Below are 27,309 nucleotides of genomic sequence, written 5' to 3'. Positions count from 1 at the left end.
CCATTGGTTGTTCAGGAGGACATTATTTAATTTACATGTGACAGGTTTTTGTGCTTTTTTTTCAGCCCAGCCAGGGAAAGACAACATCTCCAGGTTGTTGGAGAGTACAGTAGGTATGATCTACAGTCCCTTTCAGACAGAAGCCCATGAAGACAGAGACCTCAACATCCTCAGCAAGCCATAAAGGATTATGGAAAATTACTTTCCTTTTTTTTGTTTTTTATTTATTTTATTTATGGGGGTGTTGAGACAGGGTCTCACTATGTACTTGAGACTGATCTGGAGCTCACTATGTAGCCCAGGCTGGTCTTGAACTCACAGGGATCCTCCTGCCTCAGCCTCTTACCAAGAAATGAGGCAGGAGATTAGGTCATGGCCATCTAGCTAAGCAAATCGGTATGATCCATCGGTTAACAAAAGTCCAGGGCACATGCACCAAGCCCTGCACCTGGGATCAATCAGAATGTGCTCTGTTTAATTTTTTGGTGCAAAAGCATGCAAGTTTTTATTAGGAAAACCTAGATATGACCTCAGCCCAAAGAACAAGGAATAATAGCCACCATCACCTTGTTGGACACTGTGCTCTCTCTTCCAAAGTGGCCTGCTTTGACTCTGCAGACTGTACTTTTTCTACATTTAAGTGGCCCACACTCACTGTGCAGAGGATACTTATTTTCTTAAAATAAATAAAAAAAAATTTACAATGCAACATTTCACAACAGCTTACTCTTTAACCAAATAAACATATGTGTGTTTTCAGGCCTGAATTTTGTCTTACACAAATGAGAGCATATTTTCAGTAGTACTCTATAGCTTTCTTTGTTCACTGAACATAAAATTAGGCTTATTTTTTAAAAAAGAAATTTGTGCCTGTAATCCCAGCACTCTGGAAGGCTGAGGCAGGAGGACTGAAGTTTGAGCCCAGTCGGGGGAATTTAGTGAGACCCTACTTGAACATAAAAAATAAAATATGCTGCAGGGAGGTAGCTCACTGGCACTGCACCTGCTTTGTAAGCACAAGGTCCTGAGTTTGATCCCCAGTACAAAAAAAAAAAATAGCTGGGGATATAGGTCAGCGCAAATTTCCTAGCTTTAATTCTCAGCACCACAAATAAAAATAACTGCATGGACTGGATATATATTTCAGCATTAGCTACATAGCATGCTTGAGGCCCTGGGTTTAATTCCCAGTATTGCCAAAAATAATAATAAATTTTTAAAAAATAAAAATAAAGGCATTCCTGTAATCCCAGTACTGTAAAGGCTGAGGCAGGAAGATTATCATCAGTCTGAGGCCAGCTTTATCTGCACAGTGAGTCCAGTGGTAGCCTGGACCAGAGTGAGACCCTGTCTCAAAAAAAAAATTAGGACTTCTAGGAAGATAGCAGTGTGGTGAGCAGTAACAAATCAATGTCTACAAGATTCAGAATGCAGACACTGGAAAATAACAATTTGGGGAAGAAGAAAAGGAGGGAGGTAGATCCCAGGACCCAGGGAGAATATGAAGGAAAACTGGATCCAACAGAGAAAGTGAAGACCTCGACCTCCATGCAGAAAAAGGAAGGAGCAAAATGCACTTTCTCCCTGGCTCCTGGCATGAGAGAAGATCAAATCTACAGAGACACAGTGAGACTGAGAAAACAATTTTAGGATGACTCTAATTTACTACCAACAATTTGATGACATTCTTAACACTGCATTTGCTTAGACTCTTGTTCCTGACTTTTGGTCAGTGATCTGTGTTATCTCTAGTGGTGCTTCAAGATATTTTGTCACTGGTCACTGTGGCTTCTAGCCTTGGTTATCTTTTTTATTTATCCTGCTTGAGATGTCTTGTTTCCTGAATGTGATGATTCCTGATTTTCAAGTTTTAGAATTTTTTTTTAATCTTTTTTTCCCTTGATGCATCTTTATTTTCAGTTCAAAGCAAAAACATGGGGTGTAGCTCAGTGGTAAGGTGGCTCCCTCACTTGTGCAAAGCCCTAGGTTATATCTCCAGAAACAAACACACACTCACACACACACACATACACAGACACACACACAAATAGGAAATGCCATAGTGGAAAATGTTATTTTAGCTGATATGCTTGTAATTGCCTAGTTCTCATAAAATAAACATTCTAAAGTATAACCACTGGGAAATAATGTAAACTCTTCAGAAACAGAAAATAATTCATTTCAAACTCAGAAGCCCTTTTGCTGAACACTATACTCTGCTACAAACAAAATAAACAAGATAACTTGAAAGAAGAAGTGTTTGGTCTATTTCACCATTTCACCAGCATTGCATAAGAGGCAGAGTTCACATTCACTTTCTTTTGCAACTGCAGTGAAAAGGCAAGGAGTAATTTGAGGATGCTGTGAAGGTCTTGTTAAAATAGAACAAGCCTTTAACTTGCGCTATTTCATGTCCAAATCTGTATCATAAAAGATGGACCAAGTGGGTAGCTCATTGTTCCAACCAAAGGGTAAACAAACTCAGCACCTGTGCTGACCTAAGACATCACGGATAGGTAAAATGAAGCCCTTTCACATACTTTTCCTTTCAGGTTAGTGACACAGACTGCAGTAGGTCTTGGCCATGAAGGTGGGTAAATTTCAAAGCCTTGTTGAGAAGAGCGATCTATTTTGGATTGTGCCTCAGGACAGAGTTTAATATCCTTGACTCCAAAGACAGCCTGGGCAATGATTTTTATTTTTTCCACATTTGGAAGCTACTCATTGTACAAGAACTGGAAATGGCTTCTTTTATTTGCAGTTTCTCTCACAGCCCCAGCCCCAGCCCCATCCACAGAACCTTTTCCACCAGCTGACCAGTGACTGCAGGAAACCATACCAAAGGCACTGTCATGCCTCGGCAGCTCACTCACCAAGTCAGTCTTGGTGCAGGTGTCGGTCTTGAAGACATTCAGTACCACCACCACGGGCACCCTCAAGGGCTGAGTGATCTGGATTTGCTTCTGCAGGTTACAGCAGCCATCAGCCAACAGCGGGGTATTCTGCTCTGTGTATTCTTTCCTCAGAGGCACACCAGCAGTTAAACACAGTCCTCCTCCACCCATCTTTAGAGCTTGAACAGTATCAGCCAGCACTGCCGGGATGTGCCCTAGGCTGGAAGCTTGGCACTCGATGTTGAAGAATTTCTCCACCCCAATGTCAGCCCCCAAAACAGCATCAGTCACTGCAAATGTTTCTTCACCAAGAAGTTTCAGGAGAATTTTATCAGTTAACACTGTAAAGTTGCCGTGAGCAATGTTGGGAAAGGGCGACATTTCTGTATACAAAGACGTAGGTGTCCCTTTAAAGACCCACATCAGATTTGGTTTTATTGTACCTTTCATTAAAACTGTCAGCATGGGCAGCAGCCACAGCAGCCAGGGCCACGTGGCATTTCCCATGTGAGCCTCCACCATCAGAGGAGTCACTCACAAATCGAAAGAAATTCTACATTTGTTGCAAGAAAAAAACCTTGCTTTTAAGCTAGTGTGTGCTATTATTCACACATGTGATAACAACTTAAATCAGGAAATAAACCAGAATTTCACTGAGAAGGCAATATGGCCAATTCCATACTCTCAAGATGAAATGGCACATTACACACATTCCATAACATACACCTTATCCACAGTATGGGATAGGATGGCATCAGAGATACCATAGTTCCAGAACTTAATTCTTTCCATGATTCTGGTCATAAATTGAATTGGATGATAGCTGAATAAAATTCAATAGTTAGGTTCAATATTGACTGTAATGGGAATTTGATTTAGCTCTCAACCAGTTTGGTTTGTGACCAGAATCCTGGAAAGAACTCAGTGTGTGAATAAAGCACCACTGTAATTAAAAGGCAAAGCATAGTTCCTGGTATGATTGTACTCTCAAACCATCAAATCGGGGGGTTCCCAGTTTTCTAGGGTTAGCTTATAAGAAAGGAGAATAATAGAGAGATTGGTGGACTGACATAAAGTCTACCCCAAATTGAGACTACCTTTTATAAGCACCCATGGATAATGTATGGGAATGTTAGGTTTGGGAAAGTGCATGCCAGACATGAAAGAACCTGGGAGTTCAACTGTATTAATAAAGACCTGATGGTGGGCCCCCTCAGTATGTTTGAGTCCAATGAACATATATGATCATGAACCTTTGGGGATAAAAGGGGACAAAACAAGAGCTATTAATGATGTTACAGACCAGATAGGAGAAATTCTTTGGCCAAAAAGTACCATTCATAACATAGTAAATGTCAGCCATTAGAGAATTCAGAGTGGCCAGAATCCCTACTGTAATCCCTTAAATGGCCAGGAGCAGGTAGCCAGGCTCCATCAGTAAAAGAGGTGTCACTGAAAGTGAAGGAAGGCTCAAAGCCTCTCCAGGTGACAATATCAAAAACAGGAGGTGTAAATACATGTGCCTGCTGTATGGTGTCACTTACTTTTTGTGTAGAGCTAAAAGAAGCAGAATGAAAAAAAACCCTTTTACATTCATCATCTTAGAATTTTAGATGACTTATGCTACCATCACCAGGAAAAGGTTTTCTGCAGTGAAAGGCATGACAGCGCTCTACAGTACTTGTTTGGCTTAAGCAATGAGTTGTTTAATCTCTCCCCATGAGTCTCAGTGATCATGAAGCTGGCTTGTGGGAAGAGTGTGGAAAGGTTTGGAAAAGCCAGCTGAAGAAGCAGCCCTGGAGAAAGAAAAAAAAAAAAAAAGAAAGAAGCAGCAGCCCTGGAATGCTTTAAATTGTACTTGATGGGAGAGTTTGGTCAGAGCTCACAAGACAAGAATGCTGAAAGAAACTGAAACAGGTAAAGATCAACCTCAGGAGATTTCTTTTGGAAAGGACTACATTGGCCACATATGCGTTAAGCTTTAGCAGAAAATTCATCAGTGCTTTTCTCGCGTACACACTTTTTCTGAGACTAAGTGTGGCAATCTATACTCTGTCAGAAAAAATTTAAAGGCAGTCTAATGCTGACATGGTGGAATGGCTACTGTTGGGGGCTTTTCTCCAGATTTATATTGACCATCAAAAATAAAGGACCCAGCAGAACGATTTAAAAAGTTTTGAGTTTGGCAAGAAGAATGCTCAAATAAAGTTGCAGCTCACAAAGATGAACAGAGGGGAAACGGCTGGCTGAAAAGACTAGCAAGAAAAAGCCAAGTATTTCAGAAGACAACAGAAAAAACAATCTGAGGATATCACAAGAACCAGCAGGACTCCAGCTTTTTCAGCCTCAATATTGCAAAGATTTAAGACTTTGCTTTGAGAAGAGTCTCAGAGCACCATGTTTCAGAAGGGCAGTGGCCTAGGAAAGTTGTTCCTTCGAATTTGGTTCATAGGCACTCTGTCCCAACAGCCAAGAGAGAAGGAAGTCTGGCTACTGCTCCAGCTGGCAGCCAACTTTGGCATCATCTGTGTGGTGCTGGTTTTAGATACACGCAGAATGCAAGACCTGTGGGATCAGGAAGGCTTCCACCCAGATTTTAGAGGGCCTGGGAGGCCAGAGAGTGTGTCCCTAAGAATTCAGTGTGTGAATCTGCAAGTGTGAAACCTAAGGTGCAGCGGGGACCACAGAAAATTAAGGAAGCCAGGAACACGGATCACTGGAAAAAAGCTGCAAGGAGTGAACAAAGCAGGCCCATGAAGAAAGCCATGACAGCTGCAACTACCAGAAGTGTCCTATGAACAGAGTGACTCAAGCCTTTTGGAGTTCACATCTTGCCACAGACTGCCTCAGATAATGGTCATGGAACTGCGGGACTTAGTGTTTACCCTGCTGGATTTTGTACTTACTTTAGTCCCATTTTCTTCTATTTCCCATTTGGAATGAGAATGTTTATCTTGTGCCACCGTATGCCAAAAGTGTTCAACTTTTCATCTGTACAGAAGCTCATAGCTAAGAGTTTGCCTTAAATCTCATAGGAGACATTAGATTTGGAATTCTGATCAATGCTGAAAATGTTAGGACTTTGGCAACTTGAGAGATGGACTAAATGCCTTTTACATAAAGAAATGTGCAGGAGCATTTGGGGGACCAGGGGTGAAACGTTATGGCTTGTATCTAGATGTACCCCCTAAAGCCTAATGCACTCATAGATGGGCCTTTTTGGAGGTGGCTGGATCCAGAATTGTGTGAATGTGGATTAAGAGTGTGATGTTGTGATGTGAGACTGGGAGTGCTTATTAAATCAGTCAGATTGGTTAGCATACTTCTGGGTGTGGATAATGGGAAGGCTCAGTCAGAGTAAGCCAGAAGGCTAGGTGGGTTAAAACAGACCGGCAGGCTTGCTGTTGCACAGCTTTTGATGTTTCACTGCTTAATCTGCTGCTGCTTGCTGCCTCCTGCCTACCCTGCTGTGAACTGTTTCTCTTCTGTGATTCACCTTTGCTGTGCCACCCTGCTTTGGAACCAGTCAAATATGGACTGAAACCTCTACAAACTGTGCACTAAAATAAACCTTTCCTCCTTTAACTTGTGGGTGTTGGATATTTTGTCTCAGCAACAAAAAAACTAATAAATGGAGCTCCTCTGCCACAACCTCCCTTACCAAGACAACTCGTGAGGACTAAAATTCTCCAAATTGGCTAGGTGGGTTAAAACAGACCGGCAGGCTTGCTGTTGCACAGCTTTTGATGTTTCACTGCTTAATCTGCTGCTGCTTGCTGCCTCCTGCCTACCCTGCTGTGAACTGTTTCTCTTCTGTGATTCACCTTTGCTGTGCCACCCTGCTTTGGAACCAGTCAAATATGGACTGAAACCTCTACAAACTGTGCACTAAAATAAACCTTTCCTCCTTTAACTTGTGGGTGTTGGATATTTTGTCTCAGCAACAAAAAAACTAATAAATGGAGCTCCTCTGCCACAACCTCCCTTACCAAGACAACTCGTGAGGACTAAAATGTTCTCCAAATCATAACGTCAATTAGATACCTGAAAACAGCTATTCCTCTATTGCTGAAGAACATTCATTTCAGAAAGTCTCTAATGACTACTTCCTATGCTCATTACACCTTTCATTAACAGCCCACTAATAATTCTTTCAGTAAATTCATATTAAAATTCACCTTGCTGATATGTGAATTAATCTGCCAGAGTGCACCCTTAGTCAACCACTCAACACTTAAGTCCTAGTGCAGCATCACTACTCAGAAATGCAGAAGCCCATTAGCAATAGCAATGCAAAAATGGACCTGGAAAGTAATCTGAGGGCTCTAGAGCTCTGGAAAATACAGTATGTGCTACCTTGTCAAATCAAGGAAATGTATGAATACACGTCCCAGGAACATTAACAATCCACAATAATCTTTAATAAACACAACTGCTTTTTTTTTTCAAAAGAGGCATAACAGGATTAGGCAGAATTTTAAAAGCACATAATGAAAGAAAAATAAGATGGGCCCTCAAGGGCCAGGGATTTAGCTCAGCAGTTCAGTGGCCTGCCTTGCAAGTGCAAGGACCCGAGATAGCGGTACCAAAAAAAAAAAAAAAAAAAAAAAAAAAAAAACAGATGGGTCTTCAAGAGTGAAAGAGGTGCACTACAGTCTAGAGGTGGAGATATTGATCTTTTTCATGGTAGAAATCTGTGACATTTGTGAATTACATAAAGTTTGGGTATATGCAGCACTGTACAACAATCTTAAAGGCAGAAGCATAAGCTTGTTGGGAGTTAGTTTAGAAATCACACATTGAGGCCTCATCTCAGTGCTATTCTATTTGATAGTCTCTCTCTTTTTTTTTAATCTTTTCTTTTTTTTGTACCAGGGATCAAACTCAGGATCATGAGCTTGCAAGGAAGGCGGGATAGTCTCTACATTTAATTTTTTTTTCCTTTTCTAACATAAATACCTTTTAAAACTTAAAGGCGTGTAAAGGCTTAGTTCATGTTAGTGCATTTCCCTAGCATATGTAGGAAAGCAAATAATAATTAAAATTTTAAAACCAACTTTACTTAAAGGTTTCTTTCCCTCATAGGAAAAACTGGGTATTGAGAGAAGTAGTATGAAAAACACACTTAATTTCACTGTACAACGATATGTTTAAAAAAATGTAAAATTTTTTTCTTAGTGAACTAAAAGAAGGATTTTTGATAACTATCACAATGGCTTAAATCAGTAATTATATGTTTTACATAACTCTTATAGTCTTAAGAAAAACAAAGATGAGCTACAATAAAATTTTCCTACTCCTCAAAAAAAAAAAAAGGCAAAAACCTTTATGGAAAGGCTTCATCATAAACAACAAAGTTTAACATACAAATAGCAAAATGTTTCATACTAAAATAAAAATTTTAAAACCTAGTCTTTATCAAGATCTGTGAAAGTATAGAATCAGAATAAGAAAACTGTCATTTATAAGGCCAATCCCTTAAAAAGTAGAATCAAATAGTTTATGCATAACCATTTTAGTACACAGTTACAGTGACTCTGGAATTCCTCTAGCAGGCCTTGTTCACTTCTCAAGTAACAGATGTTAAAAAAACACCATATAAAAGCAGTATAAATATGGGAGTTATTGCTGGGACTCTTTTTATATCAACTTGATTTTTATTTTTATAGTAATGGTTACAGATAAATAATCCAAAAATTTACAAGAAAAACACACCACACAATATTTACACTTTTTAGGATATCTCCATCTGGGAATGTGTTTACTGGAAAATTTACAAAGAAAAAATTGACACCAAACTTTTCATATTATTTCTATGGGTCTCTGCTATAAAAGAAATTTTCACAGCATATTCAAAACAGTCTTAATTATATAGCGCTTCTCCCAGTCTTCTTTTATATATTTGATTTTAGTTATGTGTACTGAATGCTTTTCCACATTGTTTAACACATATGGATTCTCCCAGGTGTAAGTTCTTTTAGGTCTACAAAGTGAAAAGCTATTAGTAAATACTTCCTAACATTGGCTTACATACATAGGGTTTTGTAGCAATGTGATTTCTTGTATGTCTGCAAAATAAGGACTTAGTAGAAAATCATTTCCCAAATGGTTTATGTCCTTAGGGTTTCTACATGTTGTGACTCCTTTCATGTCTTTTACAATGACTGTGCGTAGTGAATGCTTTCCCACATTGCTTACATTCATAGGGTTTCTCTCCAGTATGAATTCTTTCATGTATTTTACAATACCTGTGTGTACTGAATGCTTTCCCACATTGCTTACATACATAAGCCTTCTCCCCAGTATGAATAGTTTTGTGTATTTTCCAATAACTGACTGTAGTGAATGCTTTCCCACATTGCTTACATTCATAGGGTTTCTCTCCAGTGTGACCTCTTTCATGTCTTTGACAGTGACTGTGCGTAGTGAATGCTTTCCCACATTGCTTACATTCATAGGGTTTCTCTCCAGTGTGAATTCTTTCATGTATTTGACAATTGCTAAGTGTCCTGAATGCTTTCCCACATTGTTTACATACGTAGGGTTTCTCCCCAGTGTGAATTCTTTCATGTATTTTCCAGTATTCGAGTGTACTGAATGCTTTCCCACATTGTTTACATACATAGGGTTTCTCCCCAGTGTGAATTCGTTTATGTATTTTAATACGACTGTGTGTAGTGAATGCTTTCCCACATTGCTTACATTCATAGGGTTTCTCCCCAGTGTGACATCTTTCATGTCTTTGACAATTGTTGTGAGTATTGAACGCTTTTCCACATTGCTTACATTCATAGGGTTTCTCCCCATTGTGGCTTCTTTCGTGTATTTTGCAATACCTGTGTGTACTGAATGATTTCCCACATTGCTTACATTCATAGGGTTTCTCCCCAGTGTGAATTCTTTCATGTATTTTAAAACGACTGTGTGTAGTGAATGTTTTCCCACATTGCTTACATAAATAGGGTTTCTCTCCAGTGTGACATTTTTCATGTCTTTGACAGTTGGTGTGAGTACTGAATGCTTTTCCACATTGTTTACATTCATAGGGTTTCTCCCCAGTGTGACTCCTTTCATGTATTTTACAATACCTGTGTGTACTGAATGCTTTCCCACATTGCTTACATTCATAGGGTTTTTCCCCGGTGTGAACATTTTCATGTATTTTACAATAATTTTGTGTAGTAAATGCTTTCCCACATTGCTTACATACATAGGGCTTCTCCCCAGTGTGACTTCTTTCATGTCTCTGCCAATATTTGCATGTACTGAATGTTTTCCCAGATTGTTTATAAATATGTGGGTTCCCTCCACTGTCACTTCCTTCACGGATTTCAATGTCATGTGATGTGCTAGAGACTTTCACAGTTTTCTTACATACAGAGGTCTTCACATCACGGTGAGTTCTTTCCCAATGATCAGAGTAGGCTTTCCCATGTTCCTCATACTTATATGGTTTCTCTGCAGCCTTTCTCCTTGCATGATTCTGAAAGGACTGAGAATCACTGTAGGTTTTCTCAGGTTCATTACATTTAGACAGGTTCTCTTCAAATTGCTCATATTCACATGTTTTGTGTCTGGTGTGAGCCATGATGGGCACATTTTGCAATGAATGCACAGTAAAGGACTTTCTACAAGAAAAGCTTTCAGCGGGTTTTAAATCAGCTTTTTTCATGTTCACATTATTATCTGGAGTCCCATAGCATATTTCTTCACATTGATTCCAAGATTTATATAGATAGCATTTCTCTACTTCTTCATTTCTTATATTTTTCCAGCAACATTTGTATGCCTCATCAATTTCCTGATTATCCAAAATTTTTCCTGTAGCAACTATGTTCATAAATGTTTCCCACATCACATCTCTGTAGAGGTTCTTTTGAGATGTATTTAGCAAAGCCCACTCTTCCACGGTGAAGGTCACAGCCACATCCTCAAAGGTCACTGTCTCCATAGCACAGCTTAAGGGTCTCTCTGGATCCTTCCAGTGAGGTCTGCAGCCTGTAGAAGTCACAGAAGAAGGTGGGTTGGGATTCTATACAATGTGCTCAGAACATGCATGTTGGTGCCGGGACACTGCTGGGACTCTAAAGAGTTACAACAGATTACAATTCCTACTTTAGCAGTTGCCTATCTGGGCATCCTCATATATTCCTAATTGTATAATGCCTTACTTTCCCAAAATGTAAAATGCAGATAACAACACTTTACCTCATAGTTGCATTAAATGAATATTTTCAGCAATAGCTAAGTAATGAATTCAATATCTGTTACCAGCATTACCACACAAGATTTATGAGAAGCATTCCTTCCACTGAATGTAACAAAAACCCTCGATGGAATGCATACAGTGGCAACTCTCTGAGGACTAAAAAGTGATTGGGATAAGGCAGATTAGAGCAGGAAAGTAGATCTCAAGGCATAAATGATCTGACTCTGTTTCTTAGTTTGGCTTATTACTCAGATAATCTTCATTTGCCCTTCAGTCTTGCTTCCAGTCTTTATTCCTGCTTTCATTTCTCTATTCTCTTATCCCTTTAAAATTCTGTATCACTTCTCAATTTTTTCCTCCTGTGCCTTCTAAATCCTTTTCCCTTACGGGTAAAATCTATCAGTAAAGAGGATGTATACTGTATAATTTTCTGATTGGTTTTAGATTTTGTTATATAACTATAAAGCTTGCACCTCTGGAGAAGGTGGCAAATTAATAGTTACCACAGCTTGTCATTTTCTGGATTGTGCTTGATGTTATTGTTATTACTAATTTTATTACTTTAGTGAAGGTGACATAGTTGTGATCAGTTGTTCTTCCATGTATGCCAATACAGACACTGTCTGGAGATCATAAACAATACCATAATCCAGAACCAAAGAAATGGGTACTAGGCTAAAAAGATACCAGCCTTTAATTTCTAAAAGATCAATGAGGCAAGATCTTAGGACAGACTTACAAGCCAAAAGCCAGCTACATGTAGGAAAAATTTCTGACTAATAATTTCCTAGAGAGGTCTTGGTATTAGTAACAAAGCTACCTACCACAAGCAATTTACAAACATCAACACAGAATATAAATAAAAAATAGAAAATGAGAAAACATGGAAACAAGATACAACCCCACACCTCTAACTCACTAAGGGAAAACCAGGGGACATGAGATGGAGGAAAACAACAACAACAACAACACCCCAACTGGACTTTTTGAAATGGTAGCAGAAATAGCAGATGAATGAGAAGGTTAAAAAAAAAAATCAGATGAGAATCTCTCACATAACTACAGGGATGATGTCCAAAAGTCATGGTTAGGGAATTTAGAGTAGATACAAACACAAAAAATAGAGGAGCTTAGGAAAATGATGGAAAGCATGAATGCCCAACATCGATTATTATTATTTTTTTTGGGGGGGGGTTTGAGACAGGGTCTCACTATGTAGTTGAGACTGACCTGGAACTTACTATGTAGCCCAGGCTGGTCTCAAACTCACAGTGATCCTCCTGCCTCAGCCTCCCGAGTGCTGGGATTACAGGTGTGAGCCACCACACCCGGCAATATTGAATGCCCAACATTGAAAAGAAATGGAATCCATGAAAAAGATTCAGATAGGAGATTAAAAATTATATTGAAAGTATATGCAAAAGAATGAACCAATATGAGGACAAAACATCAGATCTAGAAGAAAAGTTTGTGGTAAACAATCATGAAAAGAAAGACTTCCTAAAAATAGCAGGAGACCACACACACACACACACACACACACACACACAATCCAACATCTGCTAGATAATGCAAAGAATAAGACAAGATTGATCAGAGGTAATGAAAAAGCAGGGGCTATTGCAAAGGACATAAAAAACCTGTTTATAGAAGTCATGTTAAAAAAAAGTTCCCAAGCATGGGAAAAGAATTTGACATACAGGTGACATATATAGAACTCCAATTAGTGATGATCAAAAAAATTTACATCAAGGTCCACATAATAGTCAAGAATCCAGAAATTTAACACAAGAATAGAATATTAAAAGCTGTAAGAGAGGGAAAAAAATCACCTATAAGGAAAAGCCCATCAAAATCATTGTAGACTTCTCCACACAAACACCAGTTCAAAGGAGAGCTTAGAATGATGCATTTTATGCCCTGAAAGAAAACAACCTGCAACCCAGACTGATGAACCCCACCAATGTATCTTTGCAATTAATCAGGGGGAAAGGAAAGAAAATCATTAGAGGAAAAATAACATGACAGAGATAAGTGAAAAACATATCAGGTAAACAATGTAAATGATTTCAATTTACCAATCAAAAGAATAAAACTGGCATAATCAGAAATAATTTCTCAGCTAAGAGCACAGATTACGCCCATAGTGCAAGACATGATTAATAAATCTAGAGCACACACAGATTAAAAAAAATAGAGGATATGAGGAACATGATGGAATCCCAACATAAGAAACAAATGGAATCTGTAAAACAGATACAAACAGATTGCAAGGAGATTAAAACCTCCATTGAAAGTTTACACAGCAGAATGAGCCAATGCAAAGATCCAATTTCAGATATAGAGGATAGGATTGCAATCATGGCACAGGAAAAGAAAAAATGATTAAAAATAGTAAGGGACCATGAGAAATCAATCCAACAGCTGCTAGATGATGCAAAGTCAATGAATAAACAGGAGAGAGTGCAGATGATATAAAAGAAACTGTTCACAGAAGCAATGGCAGAAAACTTCCCAAGTATGGGAAAACAATTTGACATACAGATAAGTGAGGCATAGAGGACTCCAATTAGCAGTGATTAAAAAAAAAATCTACACATAGGCCTATAAAAGTTAGATTCTAGAAACTCAACAGAAGAACAAAATTCTATAAGCAGTCAGAGAAAAGAAAAAAAATTGCATGCAAAGGAAAACCTATAAGACTCACAGCAGACTTTTCAACACAAACCCTCAAGGCAAGAAGAGCCTGGAGTGATATATTTCAAGCCCTAAAGGAAAACAGCCTCCAACCTACACTGATGTAACCTGTAAAAACATTTTTCAAAATTGATGGAGAAATAAGATACTTTCCTGACAAAAAGCACCTTAGGAACTTCATGAATACCAAACCAGCACTCAAAAACATTTTAAACAATATCCTATGAGATGACAATGATGATCACAACCCCAGGAAGCCCAGCAGAATAAATCCATCAGGCATGACTAGAAATTAAATGCAAAGTGGGGAATACAACAAAAAGAAAAAGTCATGACAAAGATAAGTCAATACATATCAGTTATAACCACCACTGATAATGGTTTCAATTCACCAATCAAAATAAATAGATTGGCTGAATGGGTCAAGAAGCAAGATCCAACAATATGCTGCATACAAGAAACACAGTTAATTCAAAAAGAAACTCATAGACTAAAAGTTAAAGGGTGGAAAATAATACTCTATGCAATAGGAACCTGAAAAAAATAAGGAGTAGCTATCCTCTTTGCAGATCAAATGGATTTCAAACCAACGCTGATTAAGAGAGACAAAGAAGGACACTACATCCCTGGAAAGGGAACAATCCAAGACAAAGAGATGACAATCAAATATATATGCATCAAACACTAGTGCACCCAACTATACAAAACAAATACTAATGGACATGAAAAATGAAATAAGCACTAACTCAATAGTAATGGGGGACCTCAATACCACAATGTAACAAATAGATCAACTACACAGAAAATAAACAGAAAAAAAATACTAGAACTCAACAAACTCTTGAACAAATGAACTTAACAGATGTTTACAGAGTATTCCACCACACAAAATCAGAATACTCATTCTTTTCAGCTTCACATGGATTGTTCTCCAAAACAGGACACATACTTGCTCATAGAACATGTCTAAGTAAGTGCAAAGGAACTGAAGTGATTGCCTGTGTAGTATCAGACCACGGTGTGATGAAATTGAAGATCAACAGAAATTGGAGAAAAACTGCCAAGAATTTCACAAACACATGGAAATTGAATAATACACTCCTGAATAACCAAAGGGTCACAGACAACATTAAAGAAGAAATCAGACAGTTCCTACAATTAAATGACAATGACAATACAACATATTGGAATCTGTGGGACACAATGAAAGCAGTATTAAGAGGGAAATTCACAGCATGGAATATACATATTAGGAAAACAGAGCGAGGGCAAATAAACAACCTGATGCTTTTGGAAAAACAAGAGCAGGACAAACCCAAAGCTTTGGGTCATGCATGGTGAACCTGCCTAATTTTTGATGGAGCTAATCATATAATCATCTTCCTTTTAGAAGCTGAAATTAGGTCAGATATAGTCAGTCAATTCAGTATTTGTTGGGCAAACAATTCTTTTTTTTTTTTTTTTTTTGATACCCGGGATGGAACTTGGGCCCTTGTGCTTGCAAGGGCAAGTGGCAAAATCACTGAGCTAAATCCCCGGCTCAGTTGTACAAACAATTCTGATCATGGATTTGGAAATGTGATTTGTGCTTTTCCTTGTCCCACCTTGACTAATAGCACAACTGTGGACAGGCCATCTCACTACTGTGTTCTTCATCAGTTTTGATGTTTGTGTATGAAGAATGAGTAATCATTCTGTCAACCTTGAATCTTGTTCTTTCAGAATGAGTGGTACTTGGAATTAGAACTCCTGGGCATTGATCAGAGAATTAAGTGAAAGTGTAAAGCCTCCAAAATTAAATGCTGGTATTGCCAGAGGAAAAAATTAAGATGGTTTCCAGCTTACTTGTTAGAACATGAAAATAGGTAAAGTGACTACACAAGGAGAAAAAGAATGGTGGTCCTTGGCTGTAGTCTCTTCCCTCAAATTTAAGTGCTCTGTGTAAGTTCCTAAATAGATTTTTTTAAAAAATTCAGTTTTTTGGTACTTTTAAAGTACATAGTACAGTTACACTCATCATTGGGATCTTGTACCTTTATGTGACAGATATTGGTTCTCATTTTTTCCCTATACCCTGCCTTCCCTTCATACCCTCCACCCTCCCCTATCTGACTAGATTCTAATAGTGGCATATGTTTGTGCATTGTGGTATTTTTAAAATTAATCTCATTGGTACATTTAATGTATACAATCTAATGACATTCATTGTTGGAAATTTGTACCTTTACATAATTAAACTTGGTACTTATTTTTTCCTCATTCCCCTGCCCTCCCTTCAACCCCTCCCTCCCTCCCTATCTACAAAGACTTTGTTTCCATTTTCTCATATTAATTCCATTCCCTTTTTTCTTTTCCCCTACCTCTCCCATTTTTCCTTCCTCTTTTCCCCCTTTCTTTTTATTTCATATTATCTATTATACCTTTTATTCCTTTAAACACATAATAACTCTATATAATACAGTTACTTTTTCCCTGCTTTGCTCCCATTTCACACATGTAGAAAAAGACACTGGGGGTTAAATATCCTGCCAAAGTTAACACAAATGCAAGAAGTCTCAGCCAGGCATGGTGGTGCATGCCTGCTACCCTAGCAGTTGGGAGCCAGAGGCTGGGCTGGGCTACATAGTGAGCTCAAGGGCCCCCTGAACTACATAGTGAGGCCCTGTCTCAAAAAGAAAAAAAAAAAGTTGGGATTTGAATCTAAGTAGCCTGATGCTCTCAGTTCTTAGCCTCTCATTCTAACTCATATAGTCACTTAAGCATATTCCAAATACAGTCAGCTATTAACATATTCACATGACAACAAATTTTGGCTCAAAATACTATTTTGGTGGTTGCTAAAGTACTCATTACCAAGTAAGATGGTATTAAAAATGCTTTTAGTACCATTTTACCAATCATCACTCAATTTCTTCAAAACAAATTATTCTTTCTAACCCATTTTAGAAAAAGCCTCAAATTCCAACAGAAATGTCATAACTTTAATGTCTGAAACCTACAATTATTTTAGAGGAGGAAATAAGAATGTTGTACTAGTGTGTTAAACTGGGCAAACTAAAACTGGACTCAAATCCAAGATCTAATAGCTCATTTAAGAAATAGTGTAATCCTAAAAATATAGCACAATACAATGAAAGGCTTGTTGTGGTTTTGACTTTGAAGAAATTACTTCATTAAAATTTTACTCAAATTACTTCATTAAAATTTTGTTTTGTTTTGTTTTTTTGAGACAGGGTCTCACTATGTATTTGAGACTGAACTGGAACTTTCTATGTAGCCCAGGTTGGTCTCGAACTCACAGTGATCCTCTTGCCTCAGCCTCCCAAGTGCTGGAATTATAGGCATGTGCCACCACACCTGGCTAAAAATTTCAATTTGGGCTTTACCATTTGTTAGAAAAAATTAAATGTCTATCATTTTATTTTGCATACTACACAAATAGTTTAATACTTTTAATCTCAGTTTTTGTCACACATGAGTTTAAAGGACATGAAACAATTTTTAGAATTATAAGCAGTATTTAAGTTACAAATACAAAAGTTCATATGCTATGGCCTCAAGAAGGGGTACGGTTAGCAGACTTTCTTAAACCATGGCTCAGAAAAAACAATTTGTGTGTGTGGAGGGTGCAACCCGCTATAAAAGTACCAAGGGATTAAATAAAGAAGTGGAAACATTATCAGATTCAGGAATATATAACCTATCATTAAATTTACAACAAATTAGTATCATGATAGATGAGCTATTTCTAAAGCTTGCCTACAAATAATAAAAAAGGAAGAATGTTTTCTTCCTCCATTAAGTTTATTGGTGCATTTTAGGTGTACAATACCATTACATTCATCATTGGCATCTTGTACTATTACATGACAGATCTTGGTTCTTATTTTTCCCCATTCCCCTGCCCTCCCTTCAGGAAGAATGTTTTCTATAGAATCAGTCCCAGCAGTTGCTGTAACATAAACAACAGCTTCTTAAAATTTCCTAAGTAGAAAAATAGAACAATATCTAATATGATACTTTAAAAATATTGCTAGTTTACCTCATCAATAAAACTAATCATATTTTATCTGACAAACACAAAAGACAATGTCTTTAGCTAAAGTCCAACGCTATACATGAAATCCATCCAAAAGGTCTGCTCAGTGTACACTTTCTGGAAAGCTATTTGGCCATTTAATTAATGTGCTGTATGTTTAAATGCCAACTCTGGAACTCATCCTCTGGAGCTCATTACAGATCAAACTGACATACAATAGCAAAACCATGAAAACCACTCAGATGTCTAATAATGAAGGAATGAGCAAATATATTAACTACAAAGGCATTAATAATGTTCAATCCCCATGTAAGAGACACATTTATAATCTCAGCTACTCAGGATGTAAGAGCCTGACTGAACCAGAGCAACTCCATGTTGACCAGCAAACGACCTAGAGACTGTCACCCCCCCATCCCTTATAGGATAACTAATGATTAATTGTGAATTGTTAGGTAACTGCTTTGAAGTAGCTGGGAAACTATAGTGAACACAGAGATCCAACATAAATCATGCCACTCCTTACTTGCCTGTAGTTGAATGTTCTGAACATTATAATCTAAGTTGTAAATGGAATAATGGATAATCGATCTGCTGATCATTAGTACGTGACGGTCAAGTATATGCTTGATGACCATCAGTTCAGATCAGCGGATTCTTTGCCTTTGTCCTGTTCCTGTAAGTTTTAAGTGTAAACCCCCCCTTAGTCCTATATAAAATGGCCTCTGTTTCTGAGCTGGCCGCCTCTCTGAGCTACTTGGCTCTGGGAGTGCCGTCTGGCCAGACTAATAAAGGTCTATTTGCCACCTTGCCTGGTGTGTTCCTTCCTGGGTGACTCCCGCTGTCCGACAAGCTCCTGGAGCCTCGATGAGCTTCTGAGCCCAGCGTCGTGGAAGCCTCTTGGCTGTTCACGCTCCAGGAGTAAAAGTGAGACTTAAGTCTTACAAGGAGGCCAAGGCAGAACTGAAAGTTCAAACCAGCTTGGACAATTTCTTGGGACCTTTTCTCATTCTAAAACAATATAAAATACTATACCAGGACACTGTGGTACACAGGTATAAGTCCCAAAATTTAGTGAGACACTGCCAAAAAATAAAAAAGGGCTGTACATGTAGCTCAGCGTTAGAGCTTCCTAGTGTTCAATCCCTAGTACCGGTGGTGGGGGGGGAGTTAAACACATCTGAAAGTGCAGACTACATACAGGTAAAAAAGAGGTATCTTTAAAGGAATACAATCTCTCAATTTGCAGTTCCACAGTTGTAACCTCATGTGTATCTAAAGAAATGGGTGGAAAAGTAGACAGTACATTAACTATAAGTTCTAATTCTCTCTCCACTACGTATTAGTTTTGTTACCCCTGAATTTTCACTTAAACTCTCTGGATATCCTCACTCCAGCTGCAAAATGATGGCAAAATTAGACTACTTTTCTACAAACTCTTAAGACTCCAGATTCAGATTTCTGCAGTCATCCCAAATATCTTCTTTTCCTAAAGAATACAGTGTTTAATACATTTGTATTACTGACTCTACAAATCAAACATCCACACGAAATATAAAAATTGTGCATTTGCTCTTTTAAAGATTAAGGCTTAGCACACACTGTTTCTATCTTAAAAATCTCTAATCCTTTGATCATTATCCCGTTCTTCATCTTTAATATATTCTATAGGACGCATACATTAATTTCAGCCTGAAGTTTAAGTAAAGGGATGAAATTTATCAAGGTGTCCTTTTCAGGATTTTAAAGGGCACCAACAAGTATGCTCCAGTTTTTTCTTTCTTAGTTGGTATATTTATATATAAACATATATGGTATATTTATATGTTTTCTTCTTAGTTTCATATATTTATGGGGTATAATGTGATATGTGTACACAACATTAGATGATTAGATCAAGTCATTTAATATCTCTTCATTTATTTTTTTGTGGCAATGGGTTTATTTTTCATAACAGAACTTATCTCCAAGGTCCGGGTGGTCAGTGCCTGAAATCTCACCATTCTTGGAGGCTAAGGCAGGATGATCTCAAAAGTCCAGCCCAGACAAGCAACTTCATGACTTTGTGAGATAGTTCTCAAAATGAAAAATAAAAAAAGGTCTGAAGATGTAGCTCACTGAACCAAAAAATTAAAAAATTTACAAAAAAGAACCCAAACTAAAAACCCAGAACCTATCCATATCATTAAAATTTAAAATGAACAGTCAAATATTAATAGTGGTACCACAGGGGCACTGTAAATTGAACAGCTTTGCAGAAGTTTTCCTGATGTATTCAGTAAATAATGCAAAAGAGGGGGAAGATGATACTTTATACAAACTATGAGCCCACCACTGTAGTCTACATTTGGAAATATCCTGAGGCCCTTCTCAATGTTTTTCCACTGTTTCTGCATTAAATGGGTAGAGCCCCTATAAATAACAATGGTTACTACTAATCTATCCCTCTGGGCAGGCCTGGTGCTAGGCACTTAACAATTTGCATCCACTTCCTCCTTAGAGCAATTCTGTAAGAAACACTACTCTGCGTTTAACAGAGGAGAGAGTAAGGGCTCAAAGAGGATGCAAGGCTACTAAGTGGCTGATGCAGATTTCAAGTCCTGAGGAGCTTGACATCCAAGTCTGTGCTTATTAAGTTAAGCTATACTATTTATTAAAGACATAAGCATAAAAATCAGCAAGAAGTTTCCCAAGGATATATTCAAACTTCTTAGGTATTCCATGCATAACTTCTCTGCAACAAGCACAACTGCTTGTAGTAACACATTTAGCTACAATGTAAATTAATTCAATCTTGTAAAAGGGATAGGACTTATAAGGTGACTGCCATTCTTATCTCAAAGAAACATCAGAAAATTCATTCCACTCAGGCTAAATAAAGCCTTAATATGTAATTCATAATAAGGCCTTGAACTCCCTACATAGCCCATGCTGGTGTCAAACTCTCAGCGATCCTTCTGCCTCTACTTCAGTGAGGCAAAACTTAAAAAAGAAAACAAGCTTCCCCAATCTTAAGCAGTTCCTCCTTAGACTCTCCCTTCTCTATGGCTCTTGCAAAGTTGCCACTGCCACTGCTCTATTAACTGCCTTTGTAACACTTCTATGAGCTAGCTTGCAAATAGATACAGCCATCCCTTTGCCCACATGCATAAAACTAGAGCCATTTTTTATTCGGGGCTCAGCCTTTAGATATGATTCTGCTAAGCTAGAACAATAAATCCTCTGTTTCACTTGTTGGTCTCTCTGGACTCTCAAAGTCCCACAACTTCCCAAGTGCTGCCATAACAGGCACGCACCAGCTCACCCAAGCTCCCTTACCACATAAAAGTTCTAATATGAGTACACTTCCTAAAGTTCATTTTTCCTTATTAATTTTAGTGGCACTCTTAGATACACCTGTACAAATGAGTCATTCTAAGAAGAAAAAAAAAAAGAGATACAAGTAGGCACTTTTTTTTTTTTAAACTTCTATGCAACATTCTTTAATAAAGGTTCGGATTTCTGCTAATCCCTTTTTCTCCAAGTCTTACTCACCCTCGTTGCTCTATTACACCAAGGACTAAAGAGTCACAAGCAATCACTTTGGTCTCTGACCCCAGGACAAGTGAAAATAAATTGGACAGGTCAAGCTAGTACAAGGAAACAAAGGAGTCAGTGCATCCCTCTCTTCCCTCTATTCAACTGTAAACACCACACCACCCTAATGATTATCCAGCTTTTATTACACAATTGGAAACAGTGAAGTTGAAGGCTGGGGATTTAGCTCAGTGGTTCCACCACCTGTCTTGCAACTGCAAGGACTCCCCAAAAAAAAAAAAAAAAAAAAAAAAAAAAAGAATTAGACACAGGGAAGTTGAGGGAGCCACTCTCTTCTTTCCTTGATTCAACTATAAACACACCTGCTGTGTACTAAGAGAGGTACAAAATAACAAAGGCCTAGGCGGTCAAGATGCTTGAGGCAGCAGATCATTAACTCAAGTGAGTCTCAGAGGAAGGCATCTAGAGCAGAGCCAGAGGTGCCTGCAGCTAAGTGCGATCTTCAATAAACGTGGCGATTTAATACCTACTGCCAGGTGCGGCAATTCGTTCCTCCAGGTACATGAGAACCGGGACTATTTCGGCTCACTCAACTACGAGAAAGCTGCGACAGCATTCAGGAAGGTGCCCACATCTGTCTCCTGCTTTCACAGTGAGGCTCTTCCTCCCAAGTGCCAACTTGAGAGAGCTATTCACTTTTTTTTTTTTTTTTTTTTGTACCGGTGATTGAACTCGGGTCCTTGCGCTTACAAGGCAGGCCACCGAACCGCTGAGCTAAATCCCCGGCCCTAGGGCTATTCACTTTTGAGTTCTGGAAAATGACAGACTGACAAAAACCCCACCCTTAGGGAAAGTAACAGACGGAGTTAACCCGTCAGCTGTCCCCACAAACCATAAAGGAGGGCACACCCCCCCACCCCCCCGCACAAGCTCAATTTGATCCTCTCCAAACATCCACCGCACCAAAGGAACAGCCCTTTCACGGCTACATGGAATTAAATCTTCATTTGCTGACCTTGGAGCTAAAATCTCTGCCCCCGGGAGGTGACCCTGGGCAGCCCCTTCCCACGCCACCGGCCAGCGCGCAGAGAGCAGGACCTGAGGGAGGCCTAGAGGGAGGCGCCCGCCGGGTCGCCGGCGAATGACACTAACGAAGGTGGTCTTTCTTACTGCAGCCCCAGGAGGGTCAGCTCCATCTCTTCCTCCCAGAAGAGCGAGCGGAACCGGTTGGAGATGAGCGCCAGCACGGTGCAGAGCTGGAGAGGACAGACAGGAGGGCGGGAAACGGCCACAGCGAGGACTTCCACACCAGCGGGGCTCGGGCGGACCCTTTAAAGGTTCTCTGGAGCCTCGGCGGGAGTCGGGCACACACTGGAGGGATCGGCTGCGGGAGCCAGGAAGAGAGCGGGCCACAGGCCAGCACCACGGACAAGAGCGGCGGGGGGGACACCCTTCCAATCGCACCCGCCGCCCGCAGTGCCACCTGGTGGGGTCGGGTGGCAGCACATTATACCGTCTTTGCCAGCGGCCTCCTTGTATGTCCTCTCCCTCAGTGATGCTTCATTGAATCATTATTTCTTTATTTACTCAATCATTTCACTCACTTATTCATTCTTTCAATTTTTCTGTAAGTGTGCATTGACAGTGTACTCTGTAAAATTTCACTTGCTCGAATCTGTGGAGAACTGGTTGTAGAAAAGTGTTATTGAATTCTGTCCTTTTCTTCCTCTACAAAGATTTGTTGAAGGCCTACTTTCCATTACTTTAGAATGTGACATTTTGGGGGGATACAGATGTGGTTCAGCGCTAGAGCACTTGCCTGGCATATACACTGCCCTAGGTTCCATCTGCGCACTGGCCGGGGGGCGGGGAGGGAAGAGAACATTTTTGGAAATAGGGTCAGTTATGATCAGTTGGCATCATACTGGGATTGGCGGACAGCTGATGCACGAAGACTGGTGTTCTTTCAAAGAGAGCAGACACAGTTAACAAAATGGAAAGGCCGCGTGACAAGCAAGGCAGAAAAGGAAGGGTGGCGGGTGTGGGTGAGGCCACACCAAGGGTTTCCAGGGAGCTGCAGAAGCTGAAAGAGATTGTGGGACCTAAATTACAAGCCCTTGCTAAATGGCAAAGGGCCTAGGAGACAGTGTCCTGAACCCTCCCATTGTAGCCACAGCCCCGACCTTTGTTCCATCCCTGGCCTAAGAATGTGTATCACTCTTGTATTGTTTGAAGTCCGGATCTGAATCTACCTGTAAATTAGAGACTCCAGACATAGAGCCCCAAGTTAATTGACAAACTGTTTGCTCATCCAGAGTGTCTTGGTGACCTTTGAGACATCCTATGGGTGGTACCTGTCACTCATCAATATGTGACTGTTGAGCATGTGACTGCTGACCACCAGCTCAAGTCAGCAGACCTTTGTCCCCTGTCTGTGAGCCCAAAAATGTTAACCCCCTCTTTTACTCCCTATAAGAGGACCTCAGCCCCTGAGCTAGGCGCCTCTCTGAGCCAGCCACTTGGTTCTGAGAGTGCCGTCTGGCCAGACTAATAAAGGTCTTTTACCATCTAGCCTGGTGTGTTCCTTCCTGGGTTTCTCGTTCTCCGTCGAGCTCCCGGAGCCTCGCTGGGTGTTAGGGCCCAGCATCGTGGAGGCCTTTTTGGGCTGTTCACACTCCGTGGAGTGGAACTGAGACTTTAGGTCTTACAAGATGAGGAAAACTTTTCCTCTAGAGCCTTCAGAGAAAGCCTTGCCCTGTGAGACTTGGACTCCAGACATCAGTCTCTGGCTGTGAAACAATACATCTTGGTGTTCTGTGGGAGCCAGCCATGGCCCGCTGGCATTTGACAATGGAAAAATAACTTCTTCTTCTACCATTGAGGCATTGATACAATCTATGATTCTGTCTGTTTGTTTATTTGGCTTTTCCAAGACAGGGTCTCAGATATGCAGATGAGATTGACCTGGAGCTCACTGTGTATTCCAGACTGGTTTTATGGGATTACAGGGTGCGTGCACCACTACGCCCGGCTCAAGAACCTCGTTAAATTTGTTTGTTCTTTGGCCCTGTGATGGGAGGAACTTGAGAGATAGCCAAAGATCTGATCTTCTCTGTAAGAGTGAGAAAATCCGGTCTTTGCATACAAATAGTTGCTTGGTGCTTCCTGTTGGTGTGCCTTTAAAAGGAGCTGTTTCTGTGAAATAAATCAGACCTCTAGTCTCCACACTATTGAGTGTGCTGTCCTTTCTCAATCCTCACTACCCAACTCAGGTATGTCCCTTTTGTGACAGCTGGACCGCCACAGTGTTCGGCCTCCCAGTCCGCGGCACTGCTTTATGGCAGTCCTCACACTACACAGAAAGGAAAAGGGGAAGGAATGCTGGGGCAGGGCTCAGGGCTACAGCCTCAGCTTGGGGAGTGCAGGTGATGGCTGGGACTATGCCTTTGTGAGCCCTTGGTTGTGGGCGGACACATGGCCTCCGGTCCAACAGGAGAGATGGACAAGGAAAAAGAAAACAAATAATTTTATTTTTCTGTATTTAATTTTTAGTGCCAGGGTTCGAAACTAGGTCCTCATGCTTGTAGGCCAATGCTCTACCACTGAGCTACATCCACAGGCTAAGCTAATTTTTCATTAGTACATGCATGTAGGACATAAGGGATGCACTCACTGGGAGAAGTTGGAACAGGTACATAATATATGTTGATTCTTTTTACAAAACTTTCCACTGCTTCCTCTCACACCTGCTACATTTTTCCTACCTTCCCTCCCTGATTTGCCATCTTTCCCCCCTCATTATCTGTACTTTAGTTTGCTCATCATTTATATTTGTGGTATTTCAAGAGAAACCATATGATATTTAAGCTTATGTATCTGATTTCTGTCACTTAATGTTTATGGTCTCAAGGTGCATCCATTTTCCTACAAATGACTCGTTTATCCTTCTTTCTGCCAAATGGTAGTACTCCATTTATTTATTTGGACTTGCCCTGTTTTTCTGATGTGGGCACTTACAGGTTTTCATTGTGTCCCATAGGTTTTTGTATGTTGTACTGGCATTATTGTTTGATTCTAGGAACTGTCTAGTTTCTCCCTTGATTTTTTTTTTCTGTGACACATTTATGGGTCAAAGGAGTATTATTTAATTCCTGTGTTTTTGTATAGCTTCTGTGATTTCTTTGTACATTGATTTCTAGTTCCATTGCACTATGAGCTAATATATTCATGGGATAATGTCAATTCTTTTGCATTTACTTAACTATGCTTTATGGGCTAGCATGTGGTCTATCTTGAAGAAAGTCCCAGTGCTGCTAAGAAAAACCTTCTATTGTTGTTGTGTGGAACAATCTATTAAGTCCATTTGCTCAAAGATTTGGCTCAGCCATGTTATTTCTCTGTTGATTTTCTTTTCTTTCTGGTGTGTGTATAGTTGATTTATCTATTTGTGACACTGGGTACTGAGGACTCTCACTGTAACTGCGTTGGTGTTTATCTGATTTCTTATTCCAGTATTGTTTGTTATACAAAGTTGGGCATGCCCATGTTTGGGGAATATAAGTTTATAATTATTCTCTCTTCCTGGTGAACTGTTACCTTAACCAATATGTAGCGACCCTTTTTTTGTCTCTTCTGATCAGTTTTGACTTGAAATCCACTTTTTCTGAAATTAGGATAGCTGCTCCTGGTTATTTCTAGGTTCCTATTGCATGGAATATTGTTTTCCATCCTTGGTTTTAAATCAGTGTATTTCTTTTAGGATTGAACAAGTTTCTTGTATATTGCACATTGTTTTCTTTCATGATTGATTCTGCCAATCTGTGCCATTTGATTGAGGAATTCAGACAATTCATATTGAGAGTTATTACTGATTTTTTTTTTTTTTTTGGTACTGGTGATCAAACTCAGGTCCTTGTGCTTGCGAAGAGGGCGGCGGCACCACTTACCCAAACCCCTTGCCCATTATTTTTGAATTTTTAAGTTGAACTAAGTTATTATTCAGCATAGCATTTAAACAGCTATTAAAAACACAAAGTTGAAACCACGGTTTTGTGTGTGATCGGTAGTGGTGCTTTTTTGTCAGCTCACTAGAAGGATTAAAGTGGGGAAGGTCCAACATCAGCACAAATTTGTATGTGACCCTAATAATTAAATACAAAATCAGATTGACAAAAAAAATAGAATTAAATGTGTCCCTTGTGTGCAGCACATTTTTGGATCTTGCTTCTTGATCATTCTGCCAGTCTGTTTCTTTTGGTGAACTGAGACCATTAATATTGATGTTATTAATATGTATTGACTTATCCCTCCCATGTTATTATCCTGTTGGCTTCCTTCTTTCATACTCTAATTTCTTGCCTTGCCTAGTGGAATTATTCTGCTGGGGTTCTTGGAGTTGTAGTCCTTGTTACCTCTTCCTAGAATATCCTTCAGCGAACGTCAGAGTCCTGGTTTAGTGATCATGAAATTTCTCAGGTGTCCTTTGTCATGGAAGTATCTTATTTCAGTATTTCAGTGTACATCAATCTGGGTTGGAGACTGTTTTCCTTTAGGGCTTGAAACACTTCACTCCAAGGTCTCATTGACTTGAGGGTTTGTGGTGAGAAGACTGCTGTGATTCTGATGGGCTTTCTTTATAGGTGATCTGTTTATTTTCTCTAACAGCTTTTAATATTCTGTCCTGTTTAATTTCTGGAATCTTGGCTATTGGGGAAGATTTTTTTTAATCATGGCTATGTGGAGTCCTATATGCCTTTTATCTGTATGCAAATTCTATTTCCATTTGGGAAGTTTTCTGCCGTTACTTCTGGGAATAGGGTTTTTTAATGTCTATTGCATTTAATTGAAATGCAATGACCCTTTTCGTGTTACCTCTCCATTTCCAGCTTATAAGTAAGGTCACAATTTATGTCATCTGTCAGGAAAATATAGAT

The 27,309-nt window shown here is 39.4% G+C and overlaps 1 protein-coding gene and 1 pseudogene across 4 annotated transcripts; both read right to left on the bottom strand.

Annotated features, from left to right (window-relative positions):
• Window positions 1-2,311: 2,311 nt before the first annotated feature.
• Window positions 2,312-3,401, bottom strand: LOC104863659 (annotated as a pseudogene).
• A 5,146-nt stretch (window positions 3,402-8,547) lies between these two features.
• LOC104863650 (zinc finger protein 14) lies at window positions 8,548-22,836 on the bottom strand. 4 transcript variants are annotated; one of them, XM_010626170.3, is made up of 2 exons: window positions 22,392-22,836; window positions 8,548-10,892 (listed from the first exon to the last, which is right to left on the bottom strand). In XM_010626170.3, exon 2 carries the CDS (start codon window positions 10,843-10,845, stop codon window positions 9,022-9,024), a length of 1,824 nt encoding a protein of 607 aa, XP_010624472.1. In that variant the 5' UTR covers window positions 10,846-10,892; window positions 22,392-22,836; the 3' UTR covers window positions 8,548-9,021. The 4 variants fall into 4 exon arrangements, with proteins under 4 accessions (XP_010624472.1, XP_010624473.1, XP_010624474.1 ...); XM_010626171.3 differs by having other exon boundaries at window positions 22,475-22,836; XM_010626172.3 differs by having other exon boundaries at window positions 22,529-22,836.
• Window positions 22,837-27,309: the final 4,473 nt, after the last annotated feature.

This window comes from Fukomys damarensis, unplaced genomic scaffold (assembly GCF_012274545.1).
Source record: "Fukomys damarensis isolate Sample0158 unplaced genomic scaffold, DMR_v1.0_HiC HiC_scaffold_28, whole genome shotgun sequence".
NCBI lineage: Eukaryota > Metazoa > Chordata > Mammalia > Rodentia > Bathyergidae > Fukomys > Fukomys damarensis.
This window is presented reverse-complemented; position numbering and strand designations above follow the sequence as displayed.